The sequence below is a fragment of the Anopheles stephensi genome, chromosome X, assembly GCF_013141755.1.
Source record: "Anopheles stephensi strain Indian chromosome X, UCI_ANSTEP_V1.0, whole genome shotgun sequence".
In the NCBI taxonomy this organism is placed as follows: Eukaryota; Metazoa; Arthropoda; class Insecta; order Diptera; family Culicidae; genus Anopheles; species Anopheles stephensi.
The window spans coordinates 9,206,400-9,220,849 of NC_050201.1; the positions used below are offsets into that span (position 1 = coordinate 9,206,400).

The 14,450-nt window shown below is 47.5% G+C and overlaps 2 protein-coding genes across 4 annotated transcripts; both read right to left on the reverse strand.

Annotated features, from left to right (window-relative positions):
- Nucleotides 1-625: 625 nt before the first annotated feature.
- On the reverse strand, nt 626-9,913 carry LOC118506099 (ATP-binding cassette sub-family D member 3). Of its 3 annotated transcripts, none has more exons than XR_004905486.1 (10): nt 9,619-9,913; nt 8,818-9,426; nt 8,423-8,535; nt 3,841-4,031; nt 3,343-3,440; nt 2,789-3,252; nt 2,620-2,717; nt 2,051-2,539; nt 1,450-1,956; nt 626-1,378 (listed from the first exon to the last, which is right to left on the reverse strand). XR_004905486.1 is itself a non-coding variant. In XM_036042788.1 (9 exons), exons 2-9 carry the CDS (start codon nt 8,928-8,930, stop codon nt 1,543-1,545), a joined length of 1,980 nt encoding a protein of 659 aa, XP_035898681.1. In that variant the 5' UTR covers nt 8,931-9,426; nt 9,619-9,913; the 3' UTR covers nt 626-1,542. The 3 variants fall into 3 exon arrangements, 1 of the variants encoding a protein (XP_035898681.1); XR_004905485.1 differs by having other exon boundaries at nt 626-1,381; XM_036042788.1 differs by having other exon boundaries at nt 626-1,956.
- Nucleotides 9,914-11,864: 1,951 nt separating this feature from the next.
- Nucleotides 11,865-13,005, reverse strand: LOC118506409 (putative pterin-4-alpha-carbinolamine dehydratase). The gene is made up of 3 exons (XM_036043489.1): nt 12,709-13,005; nt 12,446-12,544; nt 11,865-12,319 (listed from the first exon to the last, which is right to left on the reverse strand). Exons 1-3 carry the CDS (start codon nt 12,919-12,921, stop codon nt 12,017-12,019), a joined length of 615 nt encoding a protein of 204 aa, XP_035899382.1. The 5' UTR covers nt 12,922-13,005; the 3' UTR covers nt 11,865-12,016.
- Between the last annotated feature and the right edge of the window lie 1,445 nt (nt 13,006-14,450).

Consider the following 14,450-nt stretch of genomic DNA (forward strand, 5'->3'; position numbering starts at 1 on the left):
TAGATCATTCCTCGCGAAAGAATGAGTATAAGATTTAATGCACGTTGCTTAGTAGTTATTCCCATCACTAATACACACTACACCGTCAAAGATTGTACTTTGAGTCCGACACTACAAAATGGCGAGCGCAATCCCTGTTCCATGTGAATCTCGTAGCATTTCTCCCGAAAAAACAGTCATCCTAGATTTTGCTCCTCAGGTTACGAAGTTCCTTACTTCTGAGGTTGCTAACAGGCTTCCCAGTCTCATTTCAATACTCTACTAGACAGAAGATCTCCCAGAAGTTTGATCCAATCTCTGGTAGCGTAGTCTCTGCTTGGAAGTCGATGAACAGGCAGTTCTGCAGAATGTGGCGCTGAGTGAGACCAGATTTTGTCGGTCGACAGCGACGCCGGTCTTCACATGTCTGGGCGGGGGTTCAAATCCCATCCAGACCGCATCCCCATACGGTAGGGCCGACTACTTTACTACGGGTAAAAGTAAGTCACAGAAAGCCTGAAATGACAGTCCGCGAGACCTCACGAGGTTGTAGAATCTCCAGCGATCTTGAAGGGAAGCTAAACGATAATCAGCCCATAGTTGCTATTTCGGAATCTCGTAACATTTTTCGACGCAACGCGACGCATTGTTGGTGGTATATTGATCTTTGTTCTTTGTTCTGTATTTCCATTACTTCTGCCCTTCTCATACGCGTCACTAGTAAAAGAGCACTAAAGAGAAACAAGTCGAACCGAAAGTAAAAGCTTTGCTAATTGATTTATCTTATGGTGTTAACCACGCGAAGCCTGACTTATGCAGCACGGAAGCGGCCCACAACACAACGACCGTTGGGAATGATCATCAGAAAAAGGTAAAAAAAAACGGGGCCGTGAGCTATGAAACACATGAGTTGTATAGAATAATCGAAAAGTTTTTAAACAAAATTAAACGGTTTAACCATATTTCACCCAGAGCCCAGAGCTACATTACTTCGCCCGTACGTACTGCAGTGTATGTATGAATGTGTGTGTGTGTACATTAAAGTGAGTTTTACTTATACAATATATAAAAAAATATGGTTTCCTGCACCCTTGTACTAGAACAAACACCTACCGAAAAAATAAAGTAAAAGAAAAGGACGAAGGACGAACATGATTTTGGCAATAGCAAGAAGGAAGGTACAATATTTAGGGAAATAAAAGAAGAAAAAACTATCTCTTTTTTGTTATAAAAACTGGTAATCTACTAACACATACGCAAAAACGGAAAGCAGAAGAAAATACCCGATCAGTCGTCCAACACTGTCTTTCTTGCTCTAGCTCACGCGAGCCTGTATGCCTAAGCGCATTTGGCGCTTCCGCTGCTGACTCTATCCGTTGCGATTGCAACACGATATTAGCTACTAAAAAGATACCGGTAACAGAAAAAAACAATCGATCCATAGCTGCTACCAGGTGAATAGAAACATACCTGCGTGTGCGTTGCGCTAGTTATGTTTTGTGTGTGTGTGTGTGTGTGCAGGTGTGACACGTTCATCCCAACATTGCTGAGGGCCACACAACTTTAAGATCCGAACTGATCCTGTGTGCCGACGATCGGGCCAAACTCGTACGCACCGTGTCCGTCGAACTTGAGGTAGTAGTCGTGATGCGTCCAGAGCGACTTGCGGTGCGACACGGTGAAGAGCGTGATGCCGACCATGCGGCAGTACTCGTACATGCTGCCCTCCACGTCGACCGACACCGCGGACGTGCATTCGTCCAGGATGGCAAACTGCGGATTGTGGTAGAACAGGCGGGCCATCGCGATGCGCTGCTTCTCCCCACCGGACAGCACATCGATCCAGTCCTCGATCGCGTCCAGCCCCTTCTCGCGTACCTGCAGATAGGTGAGCTGTACCAGATCGAGGTAGTTGAGCAGATCGGCGTCCGTTTTGCCGCGGCGCTTCATCTCCTGATGCGTGTGGGGGTAAATAATCTGCAAAACAGACGCGGACAAAAATGATCGCGCGATTTTCACACACGCACAACTGGTTTGGGGTGCGCGAGCAGCGAAACACCGTCACACTAACCTGATCACGCAACGAGCCAAGCGTCATGTACGGTCGTTGAGGAATGTAGAACAGTTTGCCGGCGGGTGGTTTCGTTACCTTGCCGCCCCACGTTGGCCACAGCTCGCCGAGGATGCGGAACAGGCTGCTCTTGCCGCACCCGTTCGGTCCGCAGACGAGCACATTCATGCCCGATTTGACCTCGAACGTCAGGTCCTTCACCAGCACGTCCCCGTTCGGTGTTACCAGCGGCACATGGTCGAACTTGATCAAATTGTCCTGGAACTTGAGCAGCCCCATGCCGGGACCGATGTGGCCGGCATCGGCGATGGCCGAATTGTTCACCATCGTACGCTCGTAACGGCCCGAATTGAGGTCCTTCAGCACCACCGTCAGCTCGGTCATGCGGGCAGTGAATCCGGCAAGCCTGGACATTTCCCGCCCGGCCAACACCAGCCGACCGATCGCTTCCGCCAGCTTTACCAGCATGCGCCCGAACGTGTAGTATCGCTGTAGGAAGGTAGGAGCGAAGGAGGGTCCTTCAGTAAACACTCTTCACTGCCCAAACTGCTAATGCACAATATACTTACGCTCAACCGTTCGCTCTGTTGGCTTCCCGTGAGCAACGGATGATCCTTCTCGAAGAACGGAAGCGACACAGCATAGAACCCGACCACAGTGGCAATATCTACCAAAATAAAAAACCCCCCATTCGAAGATTAGTCCTTTGAGACGTTCTTCCACACACCGGCCACTTACATTTCGCCACCATATTGTCCACGATGCCCATGCCGACGCGGAACTCCAGGAACTTGCGCATGTGCGACACCAGCTTGTTGAAGCTCGCCAGTATCGTTAGCTTCTCGCGGTTGTTACCCTTGTAGAAGGCGATCTCCTCCGAGTTGGTGATTAGCCGGCTGTTCACGTACCGGAACTCGCCCTCCAGCTTCTGCTCCATCACCGTTAGCCGGCCGGTCGGTTTGCGCAGGTTGGTAAGGAACACGCCGGAGAAGAACAGATACAGCAGCAGGATGCCGGGCGTCGTACCGCCCAGGTTGGTCGTCAGCCGGTACACGTAGATCACGATGTCGAGCAGGGGTTTGCAGATGTTCGAGTACAGGTCGGTAACGCTCTCGCAGAACTTGTCAATGTCCGTCGTCAGCAGCTGGTCCGCATTCGCTATCCGGTTGTCCAGGTTCGACATTTTGTAGTAGGTAAATCCTCTGGGGAAAAAAGGGGGGGGGGGGGTTTGGACATTGGGTGAGCATGTTCGTGTTACCGTCCGCGTGGGATGGTGGAAGGGCGATCCTTACTTCAGGTACTCGTTGTATAAATATTGCGACAAGTTCGTTCGGAAGCGAAGCTTCAGCTCTCCTATGCTCCATTTTAGAACATTGTTAACGACAGCGATCTAGAAAGGTAGAGGAAATTAGTACTCTCACTCTCTCTTTCTCTCTTCCTGATGTTTAGCTATTTTAATAAAATTCTGAATTATCTTAATAAATGTTAGACTCCAACAAGAATAGACATGTAGCAAAAAATAAAGCTCAATATACCGATCAATTTGAACGCGTTATCCTTCAATATCTTTAATCATATGGACAGCTTGAACCGGCCGGTACGAGGTAACAACACTTCTGCGATAAGATTCGTAACATCTCCAATGTAAAAAAAAAACGAAGCAATAAACGTCACCACGACATACGCAAGTCACCCAGTGATAAATTTGCACTACAATCAATGCTCGCTCGCTATCGCTTGCCGCTCTTCTGGTTGCCTGTGTACACTGCTCCGCACCGTCAAACACTTACCGCGGGCAGGGCCGAAAGGTACTTCACCAGCGCCGTCCGGAACTGCGTCTTGTTCATCGTAATGATTGTGCTCTCGATCGCCGTCGCATTCTGTATCATCCAGATATCGCTGACCGACCGGGCAATCAGTGACAGCGCAATCACGACCAGCAATCCGTTCTCGACGCTCCATGCCTTCGGAATGATGATGCCTATTATGCCAATTGCAGTCGTGGTAGTTGTGGCGTGTGTTGCAGCAGCACGTAAGGGGTTTGGTCGGAGAAAAAGATGGGCGAAGGTAAAGAACGTTAGTCGAGGTACAGAACGATGCAAGCAGTCGCCGCTCGGTGTGTGACCGTACACTTGGTTGCGGTTTCGGTGGATGGTCAAATTAAAATCAACAACAAATTGCCCACACGGTCAATGTAGATGACCTTCTTTGGTTCGGTTTGATTTTGTCTTATTTTTTCTTGCCGATTTTGCCGGACCCTTATAGGATATGGGAGCAGTGCTCAGAGTTTAAGTAGGAACGATACCTCTTTTATGCCTTGAGTTGACTTGTGCACGAGACTACTCTTCTGAAATATTTTCGCAGCACTCCGATAAATGGTGCAATTCTTGAAGAATCTATCTCTTGAACTCCCATATAGGATATGGGAGCAGAGCTCAGATATTGCATTTGAACGATACCTCTTTTATGCCTTGAGTTGACTTGTGCACGAGACTACTCTTCTGAAATATTTTCGCAGAACTCCGATACATGATGCAATTCTTGAAGAACCCTTGTAGGATATGGAAGCAGAGCTCAGAGTTTATGTAGGAACGTTACCTCTTTTATGTCTTGGGTTGACTTTTACACGAGACTACTCTTCTGAGTGCGGTCCGGTGGCCGAGGCGACAGCGGCGCCGGTCTTCACACGGCAGGGCCGGGGTTCAAATCCCATCCAGACCGCCTCCCCGTACGAAAGGCTGACTACTTTTCTACGGGTAAAATTAAGTCACAGAAAGCCAGAAATGGCAGGCCGAGACCTCTCGAGGTTGTAGTGCCACAGAAGAAGAAGAAGACTCTTCTGTATTATTCTCGCAGAACTCTGATACATGATGCAATTCTTGATGAATCTAGTGGAACAAGATCTTCACGGTACTACGGACCATTTCCCCGTAGTGAGGACTGACTATACAACTACGTGATATCATTAAGTCTAGGTAGGCCAGAAATGGCAGGCATATGATCTAAGAGATCGTCAAGCCAAAGAAGAAGTCCAAGGAGGTTTAGTGGAACTGGAATAGCGTTTGGGGCGGTCCGGTTGTCGAAGCGACAACGGCGTCAGTTCAAATCCCATTCAAACCGCCTCCCCGTACGAAGAACTCACTAATTTGCTACGGGTAAAATCAAGTCACAGAAAGCCAGAAGTGACAGGCTGGAGACATACATCCATACCCGGCCTAACCAACAGCAAGCATCAATTTAACCCCCGAATAGCACGACAGTTAAGCCTGGATGTGAGTAACTTCATCACCACCACCCCTAACCCCGTACAAATCTCCAGCAGACGGAAGCAAAACAGATGCAAACTGCGGAATAGGAATATATATTGTCAGTGGGAACGAAGAACTGTTCATAAAGTCCTACCAATTAACAAATCCTGTATCCATCTGCTCAACGGAACTCTATTTGCCATAAAACTGGCTCTAGACTTTGTTGTTCAGGAACGAGTAGATACCCCAACTATATATACCGACAGCCGAGCGGCATGCTTTATTATCCAAAGCGCCTCAGCGGAATTATACACGGTTAATATAGTGTCAGAAATCCTGAATAACGGAACGGAAAAGTGAACTTTAGAATACAGTGGATTCCCAGCCACGCTGGCATTGTAGGGGAATGAAATAGCGGACAGTCTGGCCAAAGAGGGTACTAGTTGCAATAACATCATAAGTAACCAGATACCTCTAAAAGATGCCCTTACGCTCTTCCAAAACAAGGCAAAGGAGGACACCAACAGGTGGTATGCGGAAATGTGTCAGCACAAGGGCAAAACCTTTTGCAGAATATCAAAATGTGGCATCATAAACTAAAACTACCAGCTAAAGGCATCAAAATACTGAACAGACTTGCATCGGGTCTTGATCACAGTAATTATTGGTTACCAAAAATGAGACTAGTGGATAGTGGCCTCTGTGATGCATGCAATGAGCCTGACACAGCCAAGCACAGAGTATTCCGCTGTCAAAAATACTCACTAGAACGTAATAGATCAATCTACACTAACGAAGAGAAATTCAAGAAAACCTGCAAAAGGAAGGACTCATTGGGATTGGTTAAAGTAGTGAAATTTATCCAAGACAACCGAATAAAATTCTGAACTCCAACGACATAACCACGAAGTAAACGAATCAAGAAACGTCACGAAAAACACAAACAATCAAAAACGTAACGGTCGGTTTGGGCTAGGTCCTAGGGCAAGGAAAAATATGGTACTTGCAAGAGATTCACCATCAACCTTCAATGCCGAGCCAGCCCGGGATAAGGCTGACCTATAGAGGTCATTAACCAGCTAAAAACACTGGGTTGATTACATCAATCAACAGCTTTCTCAAAACAATACAAGCACCCAACATCACAATATAAACAGACTAGACCGACCAGCAAGGTGTCAACAAGCATAAATACAGAACACCAGCAGAAAATGCCCACAAGAACGCCTTTAGCTGCCGGTCCATATTGAAAGAGAATCGTGTCTCACAATCGCGGAATAGTGTTGAAGGGCCCAGGAAGCTGGACTTCCTCATCGAATCGTGATATATCCTCACAAAGAAGAAGAGGAAGACAGGCTGAGACCTTTGTTGTAATGCCTGAAGGAAGAAGGAAGAGTGGTCAGACCTCATATAACCACAGATCGTTACATGAGCTTGGGGCTGGAGTTGGGGCTAGACGTATAAACTCCTTCTTGTTCTTGAAACTTCATTATCTAGAGACCTAGTTATCGTATCTGGCCCAGGTCGGCCTTGATATCGGTCTTGTGGTGTGCAAGACCGATTCGCCATTTTATTATGCTTTTTTTGTACCTAGAAAAAAAACCGTTCATCCTTCTGTAGAAACACAACTACTGATATATTCACCTACAGTAGATGACCTCTTGATTCCTCAGAACATCTACGCTAAGCAAATCTTCAAAAGCGTGACCATTCGTTTGGGTCTTTCGTTCGATGAGAAAAAGACAAAAAAACGATTCCGCCACTTCTAAAAAAATGACTATCATTCTGAAGCTATTCCCTTCATTTCTGTGCGGGCATTTGCGTCAATCCGTACGCTTATTAGTTGCACACAACACAGCACACACACACATTGTGTCTTAGATAAACAATGATTTGCAAGATTAAAAGAGGCTTAAAGAGAGGTTAAAAAAAAGTGAGTGAATAGAATAAACTACATCTCATAAAGCTTTTTTCGCTGCAAAACCTTGAATAACTGTTATTGCTTATTTATCTTTGAAGTAATGAGTGGTCAGACCTCAACTTCTTCTTCGTTGGCGCTAAAAACTCGGGAAGTCTTAGCTAGGCGTTGACTCAATCTAGCCCGATACGGAGCAGTTGACTGCTGTCATACCCCCACCAAGGGCCGCTCAACGTCTTGATCATTCCACAAAACTTCACCTGTCACCGTGAAAATCCGTCCTCCAGGTGAAGGATGGAAAGCTACTCTGCACCCTTAAGTCGTTCTGTTGCTTATGCCCCTCCATTCGTTCGCATTCGTGTATGCATTCAAATAGCGGATTCAGATTAACGCAGGCGGGCTTGACCTGCGCCACGACTCGCACCACGATACCACTATTCCAGAATCATTAATTAAAGCCTTGGAGAGGAAGGGCGGGGAAAAAACAGCAGTCCACATACCCCACACCGCTTGTGCATTATTCATTTCTGCTACTATCTGCGTGCTGTGCTATCACACACCGCCGTCGTTCTTTGCCGCACCAAACACCCACCAACCCCATGCCTCCTCCAATCGATAGGGATTGCGAGAAATGTAGTTCGCCCAAGGGTTCAAAGTATTCGTGGCAAACACGCGTAACCGTGGTGGCTGCACGCGTCACCTACCTTCCGCTCGGCGAGTGGTTTTTTGGGGCCGTGTATCAAACCCCCGAAACAACCGACTTGGACTTTGCAATCGTTCGCTCCGATAATCGTACGATGCTAACCTGCCTGGCCTGGGGTGTCTTATCAGATGACATGCGCCGTAATCAATGTTCGCGCCCAAGTTTGGTAAGCTTCCGGGAGTCCGGCTTACCGTGTGTGTGTGTTTTTTTTTTTTTGTGGCGCAAAGTTTGATGCACACAAAAAGCCCCTGGGCGATCGGGTCGCTAGGCAAGCTTTGTGGTGAATCAGCACAGCGCAGCCGGTCTCGAAATAAATCAGTATGAGGTTGCTAAAATGCCCAACCTCAAGATAATGCACGGTGACAAAGGAGAATTTTCCACACGCTCCAGCAATAGGTTTCACGCCAGGCTGGCGGCTTTCACGGCAACTGCACAACCCCACCAACTAGGTGACGTCCGGCGGTGGGATCACGGCTGGCGTTGGTTCACCCTCCCTCACTTACCTAATAGTGCGCGCAGCTGGTTGAAGAAAACGGCATTGACATGGGCCTTCGGGCTGCGCTTTTCCTTTTTGTCGCTGATTAGATACTGTATCTCATCCTCCGGCCGTTGCTTGCTGGGAAGTAGAGGCAGGATGAAGCGAGAGTGAATTCGACGAGCATTATGCGCTAATCAAACTACGTAACCACACACACACACACACACACACACCCGGATCGGTGGGTCGTATTGCACTGGGCATCTCCGGGGGTAGGAAAATTCCTAGACAACTCAAAAACAGGCTTTACGGGCGTGTGGTATGTGTGGTTAGTTGTGGTGCGTGTACTTGCGAACACCTTGAACTTGGATTGCTCCACTACCGAACCGGTTCCTACCCGGTTGGTTGTTCGGTACTTACCGATTCTTGTGGATCTGTTTACCGTACAGTATGATGCAGACGGCCGCGGTACATCCGGCAGCACCGACGACGGCGTTCTGGTTCGCCAGCAGCTTGCTTAGATTCGGTGCCATTCTGCCCGATACTGGACACTCCCCGAACAGTGGCAGGCGTTTGTTGATCGGAGTAGAATCGCACCCTACTCGGTCGGTCCCCGGGGTTGATCGGTCTCTGGACTCCGGAACTTGGAGAAGACTGTGTGTGTGTGTGTGTCGGGTGATAATCGGACGCAAAACTAACAGTGGTTGATTGGTGCGGTTGGCTACATGTGCACACTACACCCCTATTTCACCCCTGTCACACCCGTTTTCACACTACCACCCCCTGTCACGGAGCGGGTACGGACTGCTTTTGCTTTGGCTGCGACGACGACGGCGGCGGCACCGACACGACAATGATGATGATGAGCTGCGAATGCGGGTCGTGGAACGGTCTAGCAAGACCAACCCTTAGCGCGCGTGCTGTTATGATGATCCACGGCTTACCTGCCCCCCTTTGGATGAAGCGCGATTGTCCACATACACACGGACCGACACGTACACCGCACACACCGCTCTATCCCACTAACACCTATAACAAAACATAGAGCAAAGTGAGTGAGTGAGCGTGTGCGGATAGATGAAACAGCCAGCCTGGGGACGTGTTTTGCTTGCCGCGGTGAGACCACTTTCACGAATTTCACGTCGTATTTTGACCGCAAACCTCCCTCCCTCCCCCCCCCCCCCGTGGTTGGATGTAGCCCACCCAAAAAATAACTTTTACCTCTTGCAACACGCCAATTTCACCACCACAACGCTGTCAACACTGTTGTTAGCAAACAATGCGCATGAGTTTACTTTTGGTGTCCGGAAGGTTACCCGTGTGGCGGACGATAAAACGGGACGAATTCTTGCACAAACCGATATCGACATGGACCGAAACACGGAAAGGGAAAATGGGAGTAACAACAACACACGCCACAGCACTGGACCACTTTTCAATCGAAAAGCCAGGAAAAAACACACACAACTCCGCACCGTCCGTCCGTTCGTTCGTTTGTCGCTGATGACCGTAGCTGTCAAACGTTCATCGGGCATCGTGCGGATGAATCTGGTGCGGTGAACGGGCGATGAACACCCTTTCAACCCTTGTGCTGACAGCCACGGATGGTCAGCGGAGTTGATATCAACTTTACGGCTAAAGTCTGAATAGAGGGCCCCTTTAATCTCCCCCCCCCCCCTCTTCCTTCCCCTCATTCACAGGCACTCAGGTAAAAGACTCGAGAAGGCCCCCCTCTGACAAAATTTGTTAGGCACTGCAGGATTTACGCCTGAATGTATGCAATCCGCAACCAAAGAAACCGGCTAAAGTCTGAATAGATGGGTTAAGGTCTGAATTAGCCCCCCTCTCCCCCCCCCCCCCCTCTCCTGCCCCCCACTCACGGACACTCATTTTTGCAACTGAGTTACGCAAAATGCTATCTTTTTCAGACTTTTTACTGTCATTATTCATATATTTATTATTAATAATTATTATAAATTATTATTGCAACAATTTTTCACATGTTTGATTAACTTTTACCTAAATTTAAGGTATCTCGTTAGACAAAAGTAAGTGCCGTGGGGGATCTGATTTCAGACTTTAGCCTCAACTTTACACCTACGCTAAGCATTTGATCGAAAGTAATTTAGATTTTGGACAGTGTTTGCAGTAGTAGCTCAGTTTTATATTGTTTTGTAGTAGTTTTTCCTTCTTCTTCTTCTTGGCTCAACGACCCGCGTGGTCTTCTTTATTGGCGTAACGACCTCTTAGCTCATCTTCTTCGTGCCATTTCTGGCTTACTAGAATTGTTGATGGCGTTCCGGTGGCCGAGCTGACAGCCGCGCAGGTCTTCACACGGTTATACCGGGGTTCAAATCCCATCCAGACCACCTACCCGTACGCAGGGCTGACTATTTTTCTACGAGTAAAATCAAGTCACAGAAAGCCAGAAATGGCAGGCTGAGACATTTTGAGGTTGTAGTGCCAAGGAAGAAGAAGACATCACTGCCTAGTCACATTAACGACCCGTGTTGAATGTTATCCTTGGTCCTGCCGTTCGCAGACCAGTGCCGTCATCGCCTCGGTCAGCGAGTCACATTGCTATAAGACATTGCTAGATCGCTAATCCTTTTTCAGAACACTCAATTCAGGGCTCCAACCACGGCTTCCGATTTTGCTGCTTACCTTGCTATCCGAAGAACGACGGATAGATACGGCAAGACGATCCCGATAGGATTTGATCTCCAGTGCTGCCGTGTGAAGAGCACTGCCGATACCACCGCAACCACCGGCCCGGACGCAATCTCCACATCACCCTTTGCGATCAGTACAAATCAGTGTTTGAAACTGTTAAAATGTTCGGAAAATGCTTATAAAACTTATTTAAAAGAAATTTTGTAAAATTTGCATTGTCAGCAAGAGAAGGGTAGTTTGACAAAAAAATATTTAAATCATATAAAAGCATATTAAAAATAGTACGTTTTATCAATAGGAAAGGATCAATAATATGGATTTATTTAATTTTTTTTCGGTTGAACCAAGAAAGTTCATCCATCGCGTGTTCATCCACTGCTTGTGTAAACCGGAATCAAACACTGTTTACCTGTATATTCCGATCGTGCCATTTCCTTCTGGCTGCGCGTGGGAAAGGCTTTGCCGTCCTGCTCCAGCCCATTACAACGCTGCCCTACACACAATGGGCATGTATCCGCGCCAGCTGTCAAACCAGTTTCATCGTGCGAAAAATTGGAATCCTACATCGCGTTGCATGTTTTATGTAAATCTGTAAATGTAATATGTTTCCTATTTCCTTGCAAAAAGGTTTGCGTGGGATTTCTTCTTTTTTCCTGTTTCCTTTGAACGTTTGGAAAACAGAAAAAAAGAGTAAAACAATGGACAAACGAAGAAATGAATCGATTTGTTGCTCGATGTCGTGTGATTAGCAACAGTAGCATTTTCTGTAAGCAAAAAAATCACAAACAACTGCCTTAAACGTGTATCAGATCGCATTGCATTTTATTAAGCTATGTTGGATTGATTGCCTTTAAGGTTCGTAGTGTTTGTTCACGTTGTTGGCTCAACCTCTTCCATCTCACGCATCTCCGGGCACAGAGATCAGAGATCCCCCCACCCCATCGTTTCACTTGGTAACAGTGGCAACCTTGTCCAGGAACTGGGCCAGCTTCACGTCACGCTCGCTCAAACCACCGCAGTCGTGGGTAGCGAGCGTCACCTGCACCTTGTTGTACACGTTGAACCACTCCGGATGGTGGTCCATCTTGTCCGCTTTCAGTGCGACGCGCGTCATAAACCCGAACGCTTCGTTAAAGTCCCCGAACAGGAACTCCTTGTAGATGGCGTCACGGCCCTCGACCATGGTCCAGCCGGAAGCGAAAAGTGGCTTCAGCTGCTCGGACCGCTGTTCCTCAGTTAGTTTAACCACCTTTTTTTTCCCCATGCCGGAACCGAGTAACCCAAAAAGAAAACGGAACGTGGTTTTGGCGTTACTTAGAGGGAGCGACCACCTGTAGCTTCACCAGCAGCCACGGCGAAAAAGGTCACCACTTACCATCTTTCTGCTGATAACGGAGCTTTTCGAAAATAGCCGATTGGGAATGCTTCGCGTAGGTTGTCGATTGACGCTCCGGACCACTGACGGATGACTGTGCTGTGGGAATGTAACGAGCGGAATAAAAATGGAGATTGTAACACAGGGCAAACTGTGCAGTGAAAGTGAATGGCCGCCGTCTGGGTGATGGAGTCGCCGGGACGGTGTGGAGCTGGTGGGGAGGTAATAAACAACGCGAATGCGTGTTTGCTAGTTACGCTTACCACTACTGCTGCGTTGCTAATGGTATTGGTGTGGCGATAGCAGCTGACTCCCCAATGCTGTGAGATGGATCTGATCTGACCAGCCGGCAGCATCTCGGTGCCGGTTACGGTTTGGGACAGTTGCGTGATCAAGATCGGCCCAGCTAATCGTAATCTTGGGGCGGACAATCGCACCGCCGGTCCTCCAAGTTGGCTGACTAAACGTGGTAACATGCTCTCTGTTTTCTACTGAGCTACTTTGATGCTAGCGCGCTACTGAGCTGGTTTGTTATTACGATTACGGTTTGTTGTTACAAATTCCTCAATGACGCGTGCCCGGGTGACAAGTAAAATCGTATCCATTTTTAAACTAGCCGTTGCAAAAGGGTTAATTCGAAATTTAAAATTCGTCTTAAATATGTGGGTTTATTGTTTTTGGCCTTATTTGAATTTTGATGGTTGCGATAAATATGCAATTACAATCAGATGTTATAGTAAGTAATTTATAAGTTCACAAATCTTTTTTTTTATTCATAAAGATGTTGGAAGGTACTTCCTCTTACGAGTGGAAAAGAACAACTCACTAACTTTATTCATCTATACAACCATCTACATCACTATACAAGCATCGCCTACTAGATTCCTAACTACCGAGGTTGCTATGATCCACAACAAAAGAACGGCCTGGCCGTATTGCTCACAAATCATGTATTAAAAAGCAAATTGACAACTTTTTTGAGAGGTCGATCCCCCCCTCCCCCCCACAAGTTCCTCCTCATCCCACAGCAGCTTTGCATGGCCTGCTTGCGTGGGATGAGGATGAGCTCGGGAGGTTCCTGTACTCAATCTCACCACAGGTATCTCTGCGTCCCTGGTTTAACGGGCTCCCGGTGGATTGTGCGTTTACTCGCATGTGGTCTGGACACAAGTCTGGACGACGAGACTCCGGTCGTGTTTGCTCCTTCCGCTTCTAGGTTGATCCGCCACTCACTACAATCATCTCGTCAAAGGTATATCTTCCTTTAGGCTGGTTGTGGGGTCCTCGAAGCCTACAAACCGAACTCTTCAAGGGATCTCGTATAATATCTCCAACCTACCCCTGCCTCTAACCCAGTCGATTCAGATTCAACTTGTTGGAGGCGTCCAACTTTTATACTGCTTCAGGTCTTCGAGGGCATCTTGATCCGCCACTGCTCGCGATGAAGAAACTTAAAATAGTTAGCCACATACAGGTGACGGATTAGGATAGCTTCGAATTCGTTACATCTTCTCACATCTAGAGAAAGAGAAATAAATGCCTATTAAAGGGACAGGGCCCGGTCACCCAACAGTTTTGTAGGTTCTTTAAAGTGAGACTGAAATTGAATGAAGGACTCCTAAGCTTTGTTGTAGGTTTTATTGGCTAGTTGGTTTTATCGTTGTGTGTGTATTCGGACTCGGTTGCAGAGGCGACAGCGGCGCCTATCTTCACATGACAGGTCCAGGGTTCAAATCCTATCCAGCCCGCCTCCTACGTAGAGGCTGACTACTTTGCTACGGATAAAGTCAAGTCACAGAAAAGCAGACATTGACAGGACGAGACCGCTCGAGGATGTAGTACCAAGCGAGAGGAGAGAGAGAGAAATTCCTATCCAGAGGTTAGATCATCTATCTCAAAAATATCATGAAGAAAGGCGTATATTCTCACACGACGTCATCTATATGACAATCACTCAGCATGAGCAAGTAACGACACTTGTGGAAAAATTTCCTTGAGAGTGCGT